The 23,573-nt window shown below is 37.3% G+C and overlaps 1 protein-coding gene across 21 annotated transcripts in view; it reads right to left on the minus strand.

The window, feature by feature from the left end:
• ESRRG (estrogen related receptor gamma) overlaps positions 1-23,573 on the minus strand; it is a 401,340-nt gene that overhangs the window by 121,148 nt on the left and 256,619 nt on the right. For all 21 annotated transcript variants that reach the window (XM_030448182.1, XM_030448180.1, XM_030448181.1 and 18 more), the window contains one exon: positions 2,839-3,254. In XM_030448182.1, the coding sequence (XP_030304042.1) occupies positions 2,839-3,241 (403 nt within the window). In that variant the 5' untranslated portion in view covers positions 3,242-3,254. The remainder of the gene's footprint in view (positions 1-2,838; positions 3,255-23,573) is intronic.

The following is a 23,573-nucleotide window of genomic DNA, read 5'->3' on the forward strand; positions in this document are numbered from 1 at the left end:
GCTACTGGGTATCCTGTGATGCATTTCTGTCTCGTAAGATGGTGGTGGTGTACAGACACTGTGCTACCTCTCTGAGCAGCTGCCTGTGGCTTTCACCTGCTGAGATTTCAAAAGACTGCTTTGAAATGGAAAGAACTGAAAGTCTCCCATTGACTTAGTGGAAAGGACATAAGGTCTGGTGTGATCACAAGATGTGCTTCATAATATAACTATCAGCCTATGTTGCCCTGAAGTCAGGCTCATGAGTTCAACAGGAGCGTCACTTGAGTTCTCCAAGTCTCAGCTAATTTAGTAAATCACGAATGATAAAAAAGAAAGCTTTGGGTAGTATCACTGAAGCTATAAATGACTATCACAGTTAAATTATTAGCATTTAAAATATGCAATTCTTTGAGCAAAGATACTATCCTAACATAGGATGCAGTTACAATAGTTGACTCTTAAGGAAGCCTGGCTTGCAATGCCGTATTTATACATTTCTTGGGGTTGGGTTTTTTCTGTTTTCTTCTTTTCTTATTTGCAGTTATGCAGTAATTAACTTATTTTGAAAACAAACAGAGAAAGATTGTGCTATGAACCAGGAAGTTAAATGATGGTACAGGGAAGAACAACATCTAAGAATACTGGGACTAAATTCTATCGTTTAGAGCAAACAAAAAAAGCAGAGGAATTATTCTTCACACAAGATTAAGTGTAGAATTTCACGAGAAATGGAGAGAATCTTTTTCTTATATACTTTCTGTCACCTATCACAGTCCGTAGTTTGATTCAGCAAAAGAAGAAGCTTCCACTGTTTTGGATGATATCTGAAAACTCTTCAGTAGTTGTGTCAGTTTAGTCAGCACTGAAGATGCTGCCATGACATTATGATGGTAACATACTTCCTATTCTTAGTTTCTTCATTATTGCTTTTCCATTCGATGCCTGGTTTTGCCTTACCACATATTTTGTTTTGTCTTCACAGCACTGTGACCTGCTGATGCAGCTCGTGTTCTAACCCTACTGAGACTTTTTGCACAGCTGCCAGTTCTAACTTGAGCTGCATGGCCAAGTCCAGGTTGCTAATCTAGAGAATGACGTCCTTGTCTTGTGCTTCCATGCCCAGAAAGTTGCTGTCTGTGATGTGGTGTAAAATTGCAGGCTACCTATTACTGCCAGAAGTCAACACTTTAATTAGTTAACATTTCTGTGGCATTTTTTCATGCTCAAAAACAACAAAAATAATTGTGAATCAATTCTCTTCCTAGGACAGCTATCATATAGCAATTAATTGCCATTTACAAGAACAGATGCTAGTTGAAGTTGGTGCTTGAAGTTTAGCAACAATATACAAAATACTTGAGTGGAATCATTTTTAGTTTTTATGAAAGCATTCTTGAAGGTCAAGTGAAATCACCTACCTCTTTCTTGTTTTTCTTTTTTTTTTTTTGAACATTTTTTAAAACAAAGACTTGAAAGAAGCATACTGTTTCCATATGCACTCATTTGGGTGCACTCATTTTACATACAAGTCCAAGCCACCAGGAATCTTCACAGATGTTTGTTTATGGGCTGCAAAAATTTGAACACTCAGCTCCATTAGAACAACTAATGTCTAATGTTTCTTTTTAGTGTTTGGATGGTCATCATAAAATGGATACACTTCATGCTGGTGGAAGGACCAAATACCCCAATAGTAAAATGGACAAGAGGAGAATAAAATGGCCACTGCCTCAGTAATTGATAAATTAAAATAACATTCATTAATTTTGCTCATAAATTCACATTAAATCTGGAAGTACTGTTTTTAAGAAATCTTGCCCAAATGTTTCAGATTTAGGGTTATTTGAGATTATAAGTGGAAAATAACTTTATGATTCTTATCATAGCTCATATTTATAAAGTATACAATCAGATTGCACTGTCTTCCCTGCTAATTCCAGGTGCTTAACATTTATGAAAATCAAGCAGGTTTTATTGAGGAGCTTAAATTTGGACTGAGCCACCCAATTTCAGTTTCTGAAGTTTGAATTTAATTTAATGTGACACTATATTCCTGTACAGGCCAAGCTTGGCCTCATGTTCTTTAAATAAAGCACCTTCAATTTTACTTGCGAGGATGATATCTAAATCAAAGTAGAAGACTATTTTATTTCCATTGGTTCTGAAGCATGCAAATTAACCCATTCCTACTAATTTATGCCAAAATAGGTGGTGTATTTGTAACAGGCAGCAAGAGCAGATAAGCTGGGCAAAAAAAAAAAAGTCCTGGGCAGAAATCTAAGCTGCCAACCTACTCTACTTAAAACGTGACTTCACAGACATATGTTGAACCTGTTTATAGCCACTGTATGTCATACTGGTGAAATACCAGTCATTAATACACTGCACAAAGCATTTCATTCAAATTTTAAATGCACTGGTGCTTTAACAAAAATAAACAGATTTCTGTAACAGTTCATGCATGGTAGTGGTAGTGCTAAGATCAAAACACAAACACAACCCCTGTGTGCCAGCCGTGAGGTACGTTCCAGAGGCATCTATGAAAACCTTCAGAAAACAAGTTTTCTTTGCAATAATCATTCATAGGAATCCATGAGAAATTCAAAGAAAACAAGTCTGAATGTATACTTCATGGTTCCAATGTTTTTCTGGTTTTCATAATCAAAACATGGAAGTGGTCATAACATGACAGACCGAACTCCCGGAGAAGCCCAACAGAGCTTTTTCACGAGTAGCATCTGTAGGATCAAACACTATGAAGAATGAAATGGTACACTCTGAAGTCCTAACAGGATTCACTCACGGTCTGTACTAGTTCACTTTGAGCAAAAGAAAGAAGTTTAAAGAATAACCAACCTTGAATTGTCCTCTTGAAGAAAGCCTTGCAGGCCTCGCAAGAAGCCACTCCGTAGTGGTACCCTGACGCAATGTCACCACACACCAAACACAGTCTTTTGGGCATCGAGTTCAGCATATATTCACACTTGGTCTGTGAATCTTCAGCGATGGTACTGGAGCAGTCATCATACCGTTTCCTGACAGGCCCGTTGCCTCCAAGCCCTGTGGCAGAAGGGTAGAGGGGAGGCGAGTCCAGCCCATTCTGATGTCCATTCATGGTGGAACTGTAGCTCCCGCTGGCGTCTGAGGAGCCACCAGGGCTGTGGTGGTTGATGCTGTCCGTCAGAGAGGCGGGGCTCGACGGTTCCGTCTTGATGTACGACGAACAGCTAGAATCAATGTGTCGATCTTTGCTTGACATTCTGCAGAGAAGCCTGTAGTGGGGAGAGAGAGAAAGAAGAATCTGTGTATTAAAGACAGTGCTCTTTAAGGCTGCTCTGGGAGGGTTAGGGACTGCACATCATTCATTCATTAGTCAATACCTCTTGTTCTACATGAAGGTAATCAGCATAAGGGCATGACAGAGCTTTGTCAAAGCTCCAGACAGGCAGTAAACAAAAACTTTAAAGAGACCAAATCCGTCTGTTGTCCTCTCCAACTTGCTATGTGTCAACATCACATCGGCACTAAATTGTGAACTTGTCATCTAGAGAGTATAAAAATTTTAAAAATCCTAGTAGATGACTTGGATACTAAATTTCTCCTTTTTTCCCTCAGTACTTTCTGTAAATTCCATCATTATCAGGAACAAAAATTTTCAAGTTTGATCACATAAATGTTCTGCACTATAATTAGTATTTGCCGAAGCATTTGACTGAAATACATATCCATCATCTATGGATCCGGTCACAGAACTGAAGAGCAAGTCTCCAACAGTCTTTTTTTTTTTTTTTCTTTAAAAATATTTCTTTATTATAGGTACAGCTATTTAGTAACAGAGTAGCACATCAACTGGGAACTCTAACAAATAATTAAGGCTGGAGTCCCTCTTCACAAAATCTAAGTGAAATGATTCATCAGCTCTGGCTGCAATTACTTTCTAGCCATTATCCTCAGACTAACTAGTAATAACTGTGCCACTATCCCATATATCTGCAGCTCTATAGGATTTGACATTTTACTTGTTCCATTCTTGGATTAAAAAAAAATATATATTAGAGGAAATTTCAGATAGAACTTTTGTCTTTCAGAAGGTGAGATTCTGTCTTACTTCTCTGTTAGCACATTTCCAGAATTAAGCACCTGACATAAAACCATGCAACATTTCATCTGACAAACCAGTGCTTTCCACAGGGAAAAAACATCTTGTATACTCCATCTTCAACTTTTTATATTTAATTTTTAAACATAGTTTAAGGAGGATAAGGGACCAAAATACTAATTAGAAAGTTCAGAATTAGATATTATATCCATACTCTACAGATATGATTGAGACCACAGCAGCACATGGCTATTCAGAATTTTCCTGACTTTTCAGAAGCTGCCAAGGTAGAGAAGACAGTTACGAGCATTTGTCTAGAAACATTTTCAGCCTAAAAGCAACTACTGTGTAAGCTGCTTATAGACTGGAGCTATAGATTCACGTTCTCAAAGTAAATGAACGAGTCCAGACAATTTGACTTAATGAATTTTCAAAAGTATTTTGGAGATCCAGTCTTCTACTTTTTCACCCTTTCATTTCATGTTAAAAAAAAATAAAAATCAATTTCTACTTCAAGACCTGAAATCAAATTCAGAAGTGGAAAACAGACATAAATCCAGAGTGTTGGCTTCCTTTCCAATGAGGGTAACTGAGATCAAAGCCTGACCCTCCATTAAAAATATCTGCTTAGGATGAGATTTACCCTAACACCAGTGCCCATTAATTTTACTTAGGAACCCTACATTGCTGTGATTTTTACTGAAAAATTATACTGAAAACAAACAACACATGAATTTGGACCACAACTGTAATGATGTAAAGAAATGTTACCCTACAAACTTCAAATCAATACTTCTTTGGGGAGGGGGAAAGAACAAGATATCTGGTGTCAGCAAATACACCAAAGAAATGGGAAGGTTAAAGCCATGAAAATATCTTATTACATTGGACCACCTGCTTGTGTTGTCCTTTCCTCAAGAACTGGAGGGGGGGAAATCCCCTTGCCAGCCTGCAGTAGCGTCTGCCTTTTCTTCTGCATCTGCTGCCCTGTAGCCGTCACTGTTAATGAGTGCTGTAATTAATACATAGCTCTCTCTTGTCTCTCTACTTGCACTCCAGGCTAAGCACTTTTCTCAAGCCAACGTTTGAAAGAAAGCGGATCGGCACTGACTTACAGCAGCTCTGTGAATTCCTTTAAATTTAGAGTGCTTACACCACCACTCCACTTATTACCTTATAATTACTGGACAGCTCTCACATACATTATCTTAGACTAGAGCTGGAAGTTATTAGGGTTCTAAAACATGGTGGCTCTCCATCTCACCCTTTCTTTGACACTGAGTTTTATATAGCTACAATTAAAAATATCAATTAACTACCACGTTCTATCAACTAATTTTTTACATTATTTTTCTATATACTAAGGTCCCTTTATTGACTAAATAGGCACTTGGTCTTCTTTTCACCTCCCTGATGCTCAGACTCGTTGAATGAAGCAAAATACAGCAGTAGGAGTCACTACCTACAGCCTGTCATAACCACCTTGATGGCACTTTCTTGTCTAAAACTCCCACTCACTGCCTTTTTTTTTTTTTTCTAACTTGTGCAATAATGAGTTCAAATGTCACCCTTCCCAGAAAAACCACTTGCAATTAATTACCTGTCGAAATATGTGCATGTTCACCTAGCCAGTGCAAAAGTGGGTATCTCCTATTACAAGTGGTAAGAACCAAGTTATCTCAGTTCTACAAACATTAAAATCTGATCACCAGTGTTGCTTAGGCTAAAGCCAGTCTGCAGATCCTTCTGAAGTAGCAGGTTCTGGTGTTAACCAAGACAGAGCTGCTTTTAGCCAGAGATTAAACAGTACAAACAGGACGAGTGCGTGCTGGCAAAGTCCAAATGTAGTGAAATCATTGACCATTTCAAGCACAAGCAAAAACAACAGTCCCTGACTCTGGCAGCAAAAACTTCTCCAATCTCCTGAAGAAGGTGAACCAGAGACAAGGCTGGGTACTAGCTGTAGGTGGGCAGACACCTACTGCTTTGACTCCTTCGTTACTCTAACACAAGTGAATGAAAGTAATTCACAAGCCATCCTATATGGATGGCAGTTGGGACCACCATCAAATTATCATGCTGAACATTTGGAATAATGCCTAAGCTAGATCTCTGTAAAATCCCTCCCTCAGTTCCCTTCTAATTACTACTTAGCTCGTTACACTGAAGAATTCCTAGACACCATTGCATTACAGTCTAAAACTACTGTTGGAGCTTAATTCTCTCTTCCTCTCTGTGTCTGAAATTCTACAGCTCTATTATTCAAGCCTGAAATATTCACAACTATCTATAAATTCAATTGTCAGCCGGTGGGTTTTATTCTAGACCTCACTTCAATCTAAAATTAGAGGCACTAAAATTCACATTAAGTCTAAGAGGAATGTAGTGAATAATACGTTATTTCAAAAGAACACCTTTTTGTCAGAAAGAGCTATTTTCAAGATGATGGCTTTATCTGCATTCAAAGAGAATAAGCCGAATTCCACATTGTGCTGTTAATGCAAAATTTTTAGGTCACATTGGATTAATAAAAATCTAAATTTAGTTAAGGTTTATGAATAGAAATAACACGTGTCATATAAAAACGTACAGTATTTATTTTAAAGCCTTGGTGGGGTTGTTTTTTTTCTATACGAGATTTTAAGTCAAATAAATGGCAGCTCCATTTGTGGTGGGCTGTTCTCAGGTAAGTTTTCTAGCAATTGGTTGCTCTCAGTTAAACTTTCTTTTCAGTAACTGTAGAGAAAGTAACTAACTGGTCCCTAGAAGCATTTCCATGCCCATATACATGAGAAACTACAAAGGGTGCTGCAAGCCCCAAGTAATATGCAATATTACTCAAGTAATATGCATTAGTGTTCACATCTTGAGTGAATTTTCTTCAGTTTCCTTGTTTAAATAAGACCTGAAAAGTCACTGCTGGCAGAAAGACAGAATGACATAGCACTTCAAAATGCAACTCCTGCTTTAAAATGGTCTTAAACAATAATGAATAAATTGTAATGCCATGTGCTTATGAAAGGTTGAATATATTAAGAATTTATTAATGCAATCACATTCATATTTCCATCTACCTGCCACATTACTAATGATATTGACAGTGCTGACACTGGCTAAATCAGTATCAATATGCAAGTGGAGTGCAAAAATTAACTGCATCTGATTATAGTATATAGCCCTAAAAAAAAAAGCAAGCCTTCCCATTCAAGGCACTGGGAGCTTTTTATATTCCATCCATACATGGTTCAGGAAGTTATCAAAACCTAAAGGACAACAAAGGAATATGACAATACTTCACAATCTGTGACCAGGTTTCATGCTCACTTTTCAAATGCTCACTCAAATGCTCTGAGTGCAGCATCATTTGCTATTTCAGAGCTGTGCTGGTGGTTTCAGTGAGAGTAATAATTATTCACAATAATGAGAGTGAGCATCTGTATTACGGACTCACAAAAAAGTCCACTTTTACCTGCTCAAGAGGTTTTTCTTCTCTTGAAAACAGAACTACCTTATTTCCATATAAGTCAGAATGGGTTGTTATAAATTGATGCTTTTAATGACAGCTACCACATGGGAGCATGAGCAAGGCAGGTGGTTTTATGCACACCTAAGTACTTTTTACACTAACAGTGCAATTCATCTGATTTTTCCCCAGTACATTCCTCTAACTCACATGGATGTCAACCAGAAAGGTCTTAACTTATTTTCTTCATACTTTAACTATGAAAACCAATGCATGAAAGAAACTTTTGTTCTAGGTGACACAGTAAGTCTGTAGCAGTTGGGAAGAGAAGCCAGCTCTTTGCTTTGACCATAGAAGACCACATTTCTTCCCTAACACTGTGCTTACTTTCAGTATTATTTCACAGATCTATACCATAATCAGTAGACAAAAAACAGTAGCATGTTCCAGTGTTCTCCCATACTCTGCTTCTCTGAATTTAAGAGGGGAAAAAATGTTGGTGTGGAAGCAAATGAAAATGTTGCTTCTTACACAGATGCCCAAGGTAACAACTCAAGACTTTCACTGGGTCCTGTTGAAGAGCTGAGTAACTATTTCAGCCTAGCTGCTTTACACTGAGCATTTTTTTCTGCTTCAGATAATTGCACTCTAGTAAAGTGGCAAAATGTGAATAACTTCATAGGAAAATGGGTACCAGCTGCTATTGTCAGAGAATGGAGATGCTGAAGAAAAGGAAAGTGACTGAATGAAGTGTCATGTCAGAAATCAACGGTGCAACGTGTGATTTGAGAAAACATGACTACTTTACGGAGACAGGGTGTCATTATGGCATCACAGTAATACGATGCTTTGACAACTGCTGGGTCTAACATATCATCATTGCATTAAGGTGCACTGGCTTAGTTGGGGGAAGGAAAAGAAAGCATTTCTTCTTTTAATAAGAAATATCATAAAGCCTGCTTGGTTAACCTAGTGGATGAGCTCATTGATTGCAAAGCATTGCTAATTTTGTCCCATGCAAGCATAAACAAAACTGCTATTACACATTAGATCTTCATTAATGAAAATGTGTGCAATCACCCTGTGCAAAACCAGAGAGGCTATGGTGGGTTTTTTTGTTTGGGATTTTTTTAAAAACTAAATGTTGAATGTTTAATTGTCCTTTTATAAATTCTTCTTTCCTTTAGATTACCTTGAAACCTTCACCACTTCACCTTAGTAAGGGTATGCAAAGCAAGGCAATGACTTTTTCCCAGAGTATCTGTCATAGCCAGTAGCAGCTGGAACAGAAGAAGTAATGTTTGAAACCTTCACATTGTTACCAACAGTGGCCGGAGTTTGCTGATGACTGCTAAGAGAGGATCCAGCTTCCCAAATGGTTATTATTGCTCTGTATGCAATCTACCAAGCTCTGCTAAAGGACCTCCTACACACACAGAAGTGGAAGACTACACTACTGCTTGGCCATTTTTAGTTTAACAAACAAGCCATTATCTGAGGCCCTTCACATTTGCACCTATTCTAAGAAGTTGCACTTAGTTTTTCTGTGCTGCTTTAAAAAAGCATATTTTTTAAGTGGCTGACTGCAGACCCTCCAAAACGAGGGGGAATTATTTTAACCTCCCTTCCAGTACATAAATATCCATCATTCCTTCCCTTTCTATTTCACATCGATTCCTTGTGCTTCCTGGTTGATAAACTTTGTTAACAAGGATGAAATGATCCTGAGATACCCCAATGTGTTGCGAATTATCATTGTTGACAGCTTCTACATTTAAGGATTACATCTGATGCAACAATGCATACTAGTGTCATTTATCTTTAGCTCATTTCCTTGGACCTATTTCAACTGAGGATGAGCATCTCTTGTTTATAGCTCTAAATACTCTAAGTGAGCAACTGGCAAATCAATAAAACTGTTAAATGCATAATAATACTGTGTAATTACTAACATGATGTTTTGCATAATTAACTGTCTGAGGTGTTCCCTCATATAATGGATACTCAAGAGTATGGAATAACATATAAGCCTATAAAACACACCCTGTTTGTACGAACAGAAATTATGTTTAAAACTCTCATTCTAATAATCCAAATCAGGCTTTGGCACTATATGACAAAGCCTTCCGTTCCTGCCAAGTTTAAATCAATTCTTATGGAATTACTTCATAACTAACGTGATATTTCACTGATGATGACTATTACCCTGATTACTTGGAAGTAATGCAGTAATAGCAAAAATACACTTAGATTAAACAAACTACTGCCATTTAATCAATATTATTGAGACAAACTAAGTGTTTTAATAAGTCTGTATAGATGCACTAATGCTGGTTTAATTAAATGTCTCCTTAGACATGCACAAGCTCTGCAGCATACAGATCCTAAGGTTTGACAGACCGTAACATTACTCTTCTGAATTTAAAAGCTGAAGCACTTCTAGCTAACAGAATTGAAACCTTTTCAGACTGCAGAATTATTATTCTTTACATCAGGTACTCTTCTGGGAACAAAAAGTAAACAGGGAAGAATATTCAAAGATCTTTCACTTGTGAGCCAAACCACCAGACATCTGAAGAGGTTCCAGCCCTCAGTAACACAGTTGTCCAATGCACACAATGTATGTCACTGCAATACTTAGAAAAGCAAACAAACAAAGAAACCAACCTCCAACTGAAAGGAAAAAAAGAAAAAAAGCTCATAGCAAAAACACAAAATGACCTTTATTTTTGAACATGTATATGCAACAAATATACCACTAGCTGTGTTATGCACTACTACTAGCAGGCCATCACCACATAAAGTTTCCTGCAGAAAGGATGGCTAGTTCAACAGATTTCACATACGTATTTCAACTAGAAAAAGATACTTTTTTATATGCTCTGATATTTCAGGTTTCAAGCACTGAAAAAAAAAAAAAGAAAAAAGGCAAGTACTTAAGAAAAGGCAACACAAGGATTAGATGGCATGTTAAATGAAAATCACGCTGAAATGCCTGAAAGTTATACATAAAAGAAATGTATTGTTTTCTATTTTGTGCATCTATGATAGTCCTGATAGAAGTTCAACCTCAGCATATACTTCATATTCATACTTACTGTTTAAGGTTTCTCTTTTTCTCCTGTGTTTCTGGCATTTTACAGTTAGAACATGGCTGCTGTTTGTGTATGTTTGTGAAGTTACTCATATAATTAGAAAACCTTAAGTTATCCTCTCTTCTTTACTGGCTCCTAGCTTAATGTTACATGTATTTCTGTTGCTACAGTACTTAACATGCCTCAAACTAGTCAGCTCTGCAGTGAGAGAAAACCAGAGAGCTGCAGGAACTCGCACCAAGACGCTTCCCATTCCCAAACAGTTTCAACCAGAAGTCTGTGATGTGACAGCCAAGACTCATCATATGAAAATCAGCATACTGATCAGGAAGAGTAAAATATTATTACTCTGTTTTCAAACTGCCAACTAGCACTTTTAATTTATGTCACATGTTGGAAGATAGTAAAAACACTAATTAAGAAGTTAAGCATTTTCCTGTGATGGAACACATTTTCCTCAGGGTTATACTACAGTGGTATCAGGTGGACTCCACCTGATGCTTCTATCCCCCAGACAGTAAAGCGTCAGAAGGCATCTAATTGTTAATTGGGAGGACTCTTTCTATTAAGAGAAATCATCTGGAACAGCAAAAGAATATTAAATGCTACATTCAGCTACTGATGGGATAAAAATACAAAACAACAAAATAAGTAGAGATTTATTCAAGAACATAACAGGCTTTCTAAAGAGGGATTATTCTGAAATGATTGCAGCATCAAAAGCTGTTACTTGCACCAGTCAGAAAGCCAGTACTACAGGTCAGAGACATGGCTGTCATTCATCACTTTCCAAAAGGAAAAAGAAGACAAAAGAATACCTTCAGTCTCAAGACTGAGTCAAAGCTTACATCATCAGATTTTTCAATTTCTAGCAGCAATTTCCTTCCAATGCTGAAAGACAGTGTGTAGGTGTGTGCACACTGTGTACCTGTCTCCCCTCCCAGCTGTCACTGATTTTCTGCAGATATGTAACAGAAGAGTTATAATTTGCCAGCCAAGCTTCCTTAAATTGGAAAAGTGATTAGAAAGAACACTCCAAAAATAGTATCAGAGAGTGAGCGTCTTAAAAGACTCAAGACTAAAACTTATAAAGCAAGTGATCCTTCTGCCACCCCCTCACTCAGCTGGTTCCCAAGCACACCCTGTCCTCCCTGCCACACACCATCAGTTTTAAATCCCCCCTGCACATACACACGCACACACAAGCACCAAAAAGCTATGTGGCAAGCTGGAAAATGACGTTTCCCTGCAATCAGTGTTTAAGTGAATGTTTGTCCCTGTGTGTTACACCATGCTGTCAGCTAGCAGCAGGGAGTCCTTGAGTTGTTACTACATTTGATTTGACTGCCAGTAGGAAGCTTTATTTCTACCAACTGTTAGTTGCCAGCTTTAAGATTCTTCTTTTACTTTGAGAGATGTTTATTTTATTATTATTTTTTAGACACAGTCCATTACTTTTCTCTTTCACTCTGAAGTGTATGGCAGAAGCACCTCTGGTATCTCTATGCATTACAGCTGTCATTTCACTTGTTGCCTTAAAATGCAAAAAAGTAATTGTAGAAGTAATTTTATGTAAGTTGAGCCTGATGGATATCAGAAGTGATTTTTATATCTGCACACCTGAATTAAGAGGTACAAAGATGCATATTTACATAAGCAAACAGAAGAAGGGGAATTTTATTCTGATCTTTTCAAAAAAAGGTAGGGACAGAAACTGGAGAAATAGGTATTCCAAGAGAACCAGAGTGGATTTTCCTCCCAAGGACAGTGTTTGCTACCCAGACCGTATTAGTTTTCCAGATAGAGTTTTCAGTAGGACTTTTTGTTTACCTTTTTATTATTCTATGTATAGCCTGAAAAATTTCTCCTCTGTCAAACAAGATCCTGTAACTTCAACAGTTGTTTACAATGCCTCCCTTTCCTACACAATAATGATAATTTTGATAATTAGGATCTAATTATAATCGATCTGACAACAACTTCCAACAGCAAAAAGCATCTTTAGAAAAATGAAAGCATATGTGTGAATAGTGCAGGGAGGTGGGGTGGGGGAGAGAAATGCATTCCTATGAGACAGCCTGAGAACTCCGTCTGAATGGAAAAGTAATTAACACTAAAGAGCTAAAACTGTAATTAAAGAAAATTTCATTAAAGGCAGGCAGGTGATTCCACTTTCCTAAATATGACAAGGTGCTGTATAAAAATAAAATAGCAGCCGGTTTCAGTGAGTGAAGCAGGAAAGCCATGTCTTTAACCAGATCAAATTCTCGAAATTGGCTGTCAAGACGGGATTGTTGTGATTTATACCCGTCTATCAAGCACATGAAAGAGAGAGACAGGAGAGGAAAAGAGGCAAGCTGCTGTCGCTTCCATTCGCAAAGCACCTTTAATTTCCACAGCACCATCTGTTACCAAATCTAATTCACATTCCCTCCTAATCTGGTTTAGTTCTGTAATACTAATTCTTCCACTACTCTCCTGAACACTACTCTCAAGAAAAAGCTTTGGTTCCGGGTTGGTAAAAAATTGAGTATTATACAGTTAAGGTTCTGGTGACTTAAGTGAAGCATGCTGCCCATTAAAATGCACTCCTGGTAAAAGGCTTTTTTTCCAGTCAGTGCAGAGATACAGAATTGCTCATGTTTGAAAAAAGAGTCATAGAGGGAGGAGGGGAGGGAAAAAGAAGGAGAGAAAAAGCAAACTCCATAGCTGATGATAGGAAAGTAGGCTGTGGACATGAAAGCAGAGGTTGTCACAAAACACAACTGTTGTCAAGTTTAGTGACTTTCAGTATTGGCTATAAAATCACCTTATCACAGTCTTGTTTCTTACAAACTGTATTTTTGCTAAGGAAACTAGAATAAGTGAAATGTAAGGTTCTACAACAGAAAGGATTTCTTTCAAACAATGAGATGCAGATGTCCATAAGAAAACAAAAGGGTAAGGACAAAAATTGAAAGTGATTTAAAACAGTGTCCTGAGTGCCAGCGTTTCACCAAGTGCCACGGTCTTATTCTTCACTGTGTGATGATGACAAAATTCTTATCACTGCTGTGGGACTTGAAAATGAAGTAAAGGAAAAGGCCTTCCCTGTGGCCTCAGACAGGCGGTCCTCGATCTACTGTGTATAACAATATTAGGGTTTTATTTACAAATAATGCTTATGTATTACTTATTGATTTTAACGCAGATAAACTGCACTTTCAAGGACTTCCCTCTTTCACATGGGCAAAATAAAACAGAACAGTGAAAAGTTGCCTAATAGTGCTCAGCAGGCCAATCTCTCAGCATGAAACAGAATCAAGGCTCTGGGGAATCCCAATCCAGTATATTTTGCATTTTTATTAATTTTTTTTTCCATGGCTTTGATGATGCTTTGGAAGTCTGAACATTTACTTTCAAGACAAGAACTTGCCTTGAACTTCTAGAAAATAGATCTTCTGTTATTTTTAAATAAATAGTTTTTTCTACACAGGAAATTTATTTTAAGGCTAAATTAAATCTCTTCTTATTCCTACATTAAAGTGTTTATTTTCTTGTTAAAGTAATCCTAATTTCTTCATGTGTACCCTTCCCAAAAATAAAGCCTATGGCAAGAACAGCTTTAGCCAGCACAAAGGGTGATGTGTGAGCAATGTGTAGCTGTGAATAGCCCAAGGTTTTTATTGTGGGTTTGGTTTTTTTTTCAAGGATTTGAAATGGAAGAAGCAAACAATAACAGGAAAAAAAATACTTTGACAGAACCGCAATGTTCTACAAAAAGGAGTGAGTTTTCATTATATGAAAGAGTAATGCATAAACAAATTCCTGCCCAAAGAAAAGATTACAAATTTGTAACTGCTGTAAAAACATCCATCAATGGAGAGATGTCAGTTCTGAAGAAGTTTCCTCTTTTAATATCACCGCTTGATTCACAAATTGCTTAAATCATCTAGATAATTTTATAAACAGTGTTGAGTTTATTATTTCAATGGGAAGAGTAGGTGAAATAATAAAATTAAATCTGTTCCAAGCATAGCACATCTGTCATTCATTGTGGATTAAAACCTTGGGTAGAAGGGAACAGACCCAACAACTCTGAAGCTCTGCAAATTTCTAGTAGCTAATGGCTTATACGCCAACCCACCATGTGATTTCGGAGGGTATAAGGTGCTGATAACCCTGATATGCAAGATGCAAGTGGATTACCTTAACCTGATGCACCCAAGTAAAACCACACTGACACTGAAGCCTCTGAGAGCACAGAAGTCCATATGGGGTTTTAACTTTTTTTTTTATCACTAAAACATTTGAGTGATATGCACAAAGGCTGTTAATGAAAAACATTTGTATTTCTACACTGTAAAGTCCCTTAACATTTGTAAATGAAAACCATATGGAAAAAAAGCCCAACCTCTTCCTTTCAATACTTAATCTGTGTTTATTTCTTCATCTTAATTCTGGAAGCAATAAAAATTAAAAATAGGCAAAACAAACAGCTGAGTATGTTATTCAGCATGGTACTAATGGCCTAACCCATCACACAGTGAGTAAATCAGAGGATTTATAGAGGAAAAACCTATACATCTTAAGTCTTTTTTGGTCTGTCTTGGATTTTAATGTGTGATTTTTACAAATAAATAAATAAACCTTTGCCTTTTCACAGTTCCTTCTTCTTCACATATTATGTGCAATTCAAACCTATTCATGCCACTGGGTTTACTTGTCAGAGAGGTGCCTCTGGATATAAGCAGCAAAGGTCAGCAAGTAATGTCTTTCACTTTTCAGATGTTTGCATGATTCCAAGTTTGCAGGATGAGATTCTTACCCAGTCCTGAGACTTTTTCTACTATTTTATCTTTTGCTTTCTATTTGGTGGGAGAAAAAAGGAGAAAAGAAGGAAATTTGGCAAATTTCAGAAAAGTTGTCTAATATAATAAATGTGTATCAGCCCAATTACTACATTGAAAACCAGACTGTTTCTACTTACAATTATAAAACAACCATATCAATATGATGCAATTATTACATGCTGAACCTGTGCCCATCTCTTCTCTAAGAACTCACTGAGAGAATTGTCTGAGGAAAGCTTTACACAAACAGATCAGCATTAATTATTTCATATTCCAGACTGCAAATTTCAGCTGTACTTTAATGACAGACTTGCTTCAATCATCCTGACAGTATAAAGTCTGGATCAAGTATTTATTTCTTCTACATCTAAGAGTTCTACCTAGGCTGACCGTCCTTGGGTAAACAATGAAAGGCTGGTGTGAAGAAAGAACTGCATTGCTCTATTAAACTAAATTAACACACAGTTGACCCTGCCAAGTTCTGTGCATTGCTAGTTTCATCATAAGTTCAGGCTGCTCAGCAAACTGAGTATCAGCTCTGATCAGTTCATGGGAGTGCATTAAATGACAATTTTACCAGACTGGGCTTTTCATTGTGTATCATAACAGGACTAAGATACGGAACAAAAAAATCCACCTGCATTTCACTAAACATCTGCCTAGAATATACACCAAATCTGCTCCTCTACTCCACTCATTTGTTACGCAGTAGAGATTCTAACAGCAACTGAGTCTTTTATATATTGCCATCACTTCATGGAATCAATAGCCCGGACTTAAAAAATAAATTATGAGCAACTAAGATAACACCAAATATCCAAAACTTTAACTGTATATAGTTGGAAGCTTAATAAACTGAGTGTGTTTGTGGAGATCAGCATTAACACCTAGAGGAGGCCGCTCATATCTACCCCTAGATGGCTGTATCAAACATACTGTCAAACCCAAAATGGGACATCAACAGAAACATCTGTCATAGGACAACACATAATGATAGTCAAATGATGATGTGGGATTGCCTGACTGTACATTATATGGGCATGGTTATCCTACAGGTTGTATTAAATATGAGAGCCTAAGATTTATGTTATGGGTGATAAGGCCAAGAATGCTGTAAAAGCAAAAAAATATGGCAACAGTATGCAGTACATCACTACTAGGATAATTATTTATATAAAAAGTTCCCATTCTTAGACTTCCAACATGCAGGAATAAAATCCATATATTCAAAGAAGACATAATAATAACCTGTCAGCTTGTGGTGATGGATATGTTTTTAATCCAAATGACCACAGTCTCCAGTCTACATGTCATAAAGGGATACGAAAAATTGAATTTTCCTTTCATAATTCTTTAAGTTGAAAGGAAAAAAACACAGAAGCATGATAAGTGGCTCATTCCAGTGGGCAGATGGACAGGCAGCAGTAAAATATATGAATAAAAGGCACTTCCCTAATGCTATTTTCACTTGTTAAACACTGCAACTCAAGAGACAGGTAAGGTACTCCTTCCTTTGACTTTTCAAGTATACCCCTATATAACCTAAGTTATATTCCATACAATAAATAAAGACTAAGAAGTGTGTTGCACTATGTAGCTGCCATTTGAAAGCAATTCTGCACAAACTAGCACAAAAACACTACTTCTCATGCATTTTAGTGACTTGAGGCACTTTCCCACAAAGGTCGGATACTGGGAGTATCTGTACTGTATAGTTTAATTTCGGAAAATTCACTCTACCGCAGAACCATGGCAGAAATTTAACAAACCTATCAGTAAAATTACACAGCCAAATCCTGTCCCTTCCACCCCTCACACAAACAAAAGGCCAGGTACATTTGCCCCACCTACATCACCACAATCTTCCCTCACCTACAGTCATCCAGGGCTAAAAACAACAAAGAAATTTAACTAAGTTAATTTTAAGTGTTGAAACGTAGGCAGACTGCACAGTTATTTCATTTTAAAAGATCTTCATTTTCCCATCTGTGTTATGGCAATTTTATTACACATTCGGCAAATTTACAGTAACAAGATGTTCCCCTGACAAATTAATCACTTTCCAAGCATTTTATCATATAAATAAAATATCACCTCAAGAGAGAAAATCAGCTCAATCAGTTGATTTAACCCATCTTTCGGGGAACTCGTCTGAAACAGATTGAGCGCATTTTTTTCTGAAGAGGGACTGTGCACACATCCTCCTGGATTCCCAGCTCATATGGTGAGGTTTTTCCAAAAGAAAATGTTTAAGACTATCTGATAGGATGTAAGACTTACTGGAAAACTACACTGCTACAGTGACAGACCTCCATTTGCAACAGAGACTCATTTAGAAGTTGGTATGGTGTTTTAAGTGAGGAACCTCTCCCCTTAGATCAAGGATAACTATTTCTACAACATTTAGTTGGTGTTTTGAAATAATCTTAAGATAAAAATCAACTATGTGTATTTTTTCCAGTAATCTGCTCCAATCTTTTAAGAATTTCACAGCAAAATAACACATGTAAAACCTCGCAAATTTTGCAGTTAATCAAGCCTTTGGTTTTTTGCTTTGCTTCTTAAAAGTTCCCCAGTGTTTTCTATTCATATTGGAAAGCAAATTTTATTTTTACAAAAAATAAGAGAATGGCAACATTAGTGATATAATCTATGAACAGCAGAGAAGTGGGTTCAGCTCAAGTTCTCCCCAACTAATCCTTAAAACAACTCACTCTCTTTGGGGAGAGATTCTGTCACTAAAGCAATTTAATCTCCATGCCATTTAACCTCTCTCCCTCTACCCTGCTCCCCTCCTCCTTTACATTCAGGGACTGTCAACAACTACAAAAAAGAACAAGAAGGACTACAGCTGTTTATATTGCCAGAACCTAAAGTTGTTAAAGCAAAAAAAAAAAAATGTAGCCAGGTTTGTTATTTTTTATGTTTAGTTAATAGTATTTTTTATTTATTCCAACACTAAAGAAATATGACAACAAATCACCCTTTTGCCAGAAGAACCACCCCCCCCAGACACAGATAAACAATTCTTGCAACATGACTATACTCTTCAGTAAGATTTTACAATATTCTCAGCAACAAAGTTGTGGGTGCCAAGAAGAGAATTCACACATCTAGACAGCCTTTGCTGTCCCCTTTACTCTGTCAGCAAAATACCAACTATACTTCCCCAAATAGCAACACATGAATGATGCATATAACACCACCATTCACTAATCTACAAGGAGGAAAACTGTAAGCTTTATGGAACACTAGCAAATAACAACATAAATGCTAGCATTTGCTACCAAGACCATTTAATTAGTAATGCTGAAAATAGTCACATTACTACTATAAAGCATCAGTATTAAAAGCTGCAAGCTCTGCACAACCCTGAATGGCTTAAGCATTATCAATAAAGAATATTTAGCTGAACAAATTTCCATATCCTACATGTACAGCTGATCTGCTAAAAGGAGCTGCTTTTTAAAAAAACTGACTCTCAGAAGTCATTGAACAAAAGAAAGAATTCTGACCACAGATCAGCAACTTCAGATCTTTAAATGGATGCTGAAAATTAAAACAACAAAACAACAAAACAAAAAACAAAAACACACATTAGAAAATTAATTGTACTACTTCTGAATCTTACTCTTTTCTATATTGTGAAAATCTAAATATTTGTTGTGCAAAATACAAGTGAATGGGGCTAACTGGGAGGGGTTTATTAGCCATTGACCTGCCCCTCAGAGAACTTAGCCAGGAAATTTACTGTATCAAGTAACTTAGACATGAAAGCTTTGCAGCATCAAGTCCCAAAAAGTAGTGTTTCATTTAAGAAGCAGCTTCTTCAGCTTTCAAGAGAAAAAAGGGCACTGTAAACATACAGTATGTGTTGTGGGATGCTTGCATCTTTCTTTGGAATGTAAACAATGAAAAGAATTATTTTTTCCTATTCTAAATAATGTATATTTTTAGAACACTTGGGAGTAGCAGGAACCTTAAGTCAAAGGAAGATACCCTCTTCTCAACCAGTACACATAAATTAAAAATTCTTTATCTAAGCATAGCTGAAAGCCATGCCTTCCTTGGGCATGACATCTGAAGTTCAAACACCACGATGAGAGTAAGCACAGGGAGAAGATACTACTTGGTTCTCCAATTACATCTTTAAAATTGAACAAAACTCATGGAGTTTGAGTGACATCAGAATACAATTTTGAATCCAGAATCCTTCTAGATACTGAAGAACCAGACACCACTACAGTGTACTATGGAAGCAGATGACTTTGATTCATAGAATCATAGAATTGGCTGGGTTGGAAGGGACCTCAGAGATCATCTAGTCCAACCCTTGACCCAGCGCAGCAGTTGCTAGACCATGGCACTGAGTGCCACATCCAGTCTTTTTTTAAATGTCTCCAGGGACGGAGAATCTACCACCTCACCGGGCAGTCCATTCCATAGCCTAATCACCCTCTCCGTGAAGAAATTCTTTCTAATATCTAACCTAAAGCTCCCCTGGCACAACTTAAGACTGTGTCCTCTTGTCTTGTTGAAGGTCGTCTGTGAAAAGAGTCCAGTTCCCACCTCGCTACAGCCTCCTTTCAGCAATGAGGTTGTAGACAGCAATGAGGTCTCCCCTGAGCCTCCTCTTCTTCAGGCTGAACAGCCCCAGCTCTCTCAGCCTCTCCTCATAGGGCCTGTGCTCGAGTCCCTTCACCAGCCTGGTTGCCCTCCTTTGGACCTGTTCCAGGACCTCTACATCCTTCTTAAACTGAGGGGCCCAGAACTGGACACAGTACTCGAGGTGTGGCATAACCAGTGCTGAGTACAGGGGCAGAATCACCTCCCTGGACCTGCTGGTGACGCTGTTTTTGATACAGGCCAGGATGCCATTGGCCTTCTTGGCCACCTGGGCACACTGCTGGCTCATGTTCAGTTTCTTGTCGATGCAGACTCCCAGGTCCCTTTCTGCCTGGCTGCTCTCCAGCCACTCTGTCCCCAGCCTGTAGTGCTGCATGGGGTTGGTTGTGGTTTCCAAGCAGGAAACACACAGTTGCTTTCAAGATTCAGCTCACCTGCTTACAGGATCTCAACAAAAATTTATAAAACTTCTGCAATGTTTAAACCAAAGCATAACAATACACAGCCATTCACAAAATGCAGGACAAATGTTGAAGATTTCACATAGGGCAGAAAGTTCCAGGATGAAATGCAACCTCAAGAGAATTTTGGGTGTTCCTTATTTAACCCAAATTCCTAGATACATCCATTTATCCTGGCAATATTTAATTAAGGCAAAGTGTCTTCATTTGGTCCTTTTTTCACAGCCTGCTGGTGAACATCAAAAATTCTGGACATGGCATTCCAGTGCTTTGGACTAAATGTTTGAGATACATAGAATTCCTTCAGTTGGCTTTTAAATAACAAATTAAACCCTTCTTTTGAAAGTCATGCCCTTGCACTTCTGAAGTAACCACTAATCTTTTTATATACCATAAAATGTTTTCATCTTTTTTTCCCCTGCAATTGTTTCCTGAGTCACTGCACAACATGCACTGTACTCCTAAAATCATTTAACGGTGGAGTTAATCTACAGGAAGAACAAGAACTAAAGTTAAGAATATAGAGCTTAAATTACTTTCAAAGGTTAAATTAATCTTCATCTAATGGGGGGATCACATAACTTTGAGGATCACATTTTAGAGGAAATGGATATTCACACTGACTCGGATACTTTAAAGTAGTCTCTTGTTATCTCAAATTCTGCAAAAAAAAAAACCCTCTTCATTCTGAGGAAGATATAGAACACAGAACCTTTTAATTTGAAAAATGACAAAGTGGATTATTGGTTTGTTACACGTGCCAGTGGGGTGATCCATTACCATGGATATTCTACTGCAAGTACACCATGTCGCCTTAATAGTAGCTAGAGCCTTATTGGCTTAAAAAAAAAAAAAAAAAAAAAAAAAAGCGACAAAAAACTAAAAAGGGTTTTGTATGTGAATTGAACTAAATAGGTTTGACATGGACTACCCTTAAAAAAATCCAATCCACTCAAATCCCTTTGAAGGCCGAAGCTGAATTTCATGCAAATCTTAGAGAAGTAGCCAGGCTGTTGGGATTTCAAGATACTGCACCCCTTTCTTCTGGGGATCTAAAACCAGGCAAAACAATGACACAAACCCCTCCCAAAATTTCAAGGATTCCTCTTAGGATGACTCCTGGTTTTATTTGGCTCAGGAAACCCTGACATTTAAAATTTGAAAGCAATAAGAATATGACATACCAAAATGTGAAGCCAGTCCCTTATTTTTTTAAATACAGCACTGGACTGATGCTTCACTCACTTAAAATGAAAACTGACATGACATCACTATTATTAAAATGCATAAAACAGAATGATGCAAATTAAATTCCTTTGCACCAGTGATTTTTATCTTTTCTAAAAATATTTAGATTTTACCAATAGATCCACCATAGTCTAAACCTTCTGGTGGTCATTTTGAAATTTAAGCAAGCAATTTTAAAATAAGCCTATTTGTATTTTCAAGACCACTGCAACAATATGAAATTCTGTTTGTGCAGCCCCATTAAAAATATCTGAAATAAGTGTTCTATGTATGTTTATGTAAGGAGAAAAGCACATATAAATTTGCTTGTGTAACAATATATACACTGACAGCTGGAAAATTATTTGTTTGATGACTGGATTTAATCCTCACCTTATAAACATGCGGGGAAATGGGGAAAAAAAATTGTCAGCTGCTTTTCCTCTTAGAATAAATTATAGATGACTACAAAAGTAACTAACTATAACCAAATCAAAACCACAGAGTGTATAAAGCCCTGACTATGCAAAGCAGTTATAAATTCTTGGTTAACAAAGGGCACAGAAAGCCCTTAAAGGAAATATTTTATTTCTGCTAAATTAATACCTAAAAGCATTACATTTCATCAGTTTCACTTAGGTTTAAAGTCCCCAAAGATTCTCCTCCTGAAACTGGTTGTATTTTATGTGCAAACCAGGCTGAGAGCTATCTAAATCTAGATAAAACTCATTGGCTTGTAATCTTCACAATGATCTATACATCTAAATCTATATGCAAATCAAATGCTCTCATGCATTAACACATTCCAAAGCATCTAGTAGTAAGACAGTGCTTTCTCCTTCTCACAGCCTCCCTCCCTTTGCTCCTCTCCCCCCTCTTTATTTACACTAGCTACCTAAATAATTCACACTGCCTTCTTTTCAGCCTCAATGTTCTTCTGTTGAAGCCTGCAATGAGCTATTGCAGTAACCAGATGGACACATGAATGCAGCAGGTGGGACAGATGGCAGCCCGCCCTGTCTGACGCTGGCTGCCTCAGCCTGGACTGCCTTTTCCTTCCAGGTACATTATCATCAGTGTAGCAGAAAGCAGTACACAGAGGGAAAAAACCTTTTACATACCATACTATATGAGTTACTTAAATAAATGACCAGATGCTTATCTGCTTTTTTTAAACCAAAATGCAATTTACTCGGAGTGAAGAAACATTTCCCACTTCCCTTGAAGAAGTCATCTCTATTCTACAGCAAGCCCCCAAGTGGTGCACATAAAACAAAATATGCCTGAAATCTTATCAAGATCTTTAAAAAATCATGACTTCACTAAATTTTTTACAGAGTTTCCAAATATCTCTACCCTTTCACAGGTAACTGTTCTAATTTTTTACTATATAAATGTATACAACTTCTGGTACGTGGTCACAGTTTTTAGTCTCAACAGCTACTACACATACAGTGAAAAGCCCCAGTTCCCATCTGTGTAGTATGTTCCTCAACAGGACTCCTTCTGCTTCCAGTTCCAGAAAATATATAAAGCTAGTAGTTTATCACAAAAGATTTGGTGTTTCTAGGCAAGATGCAAACAAACCCAAGGCAGTAAGGCTTTCTTTGACTGCAAAAAAGAACATTTTAGTATGTTGCTTTCCTCTTTGGAGCACTGGGCAAAGCACAGTGAATATGACAGTAAGCAAAAACTGTAATATACATTTTAATCAAGAACAAATAGAAATGAGAAAAAAAAAAGATCTGGGGACACATGTAGTAGAGTTTGATGGGCATCACTATCACT

The sequence above is a fragment of the Calypte anna genome, chromosome 3 (assembly GCF_003957555.1).
Source record: "Calypte anna isolate BGI_N300 chromosome 3, bCalAnn1_v1.p, whole genome shotgun sequence".
Lineage (NCBI taxonomy): Eukaryota > Metazoa > Chordata > Aves > Apodiformes > Trochilidae > Calypte > Calypte anna.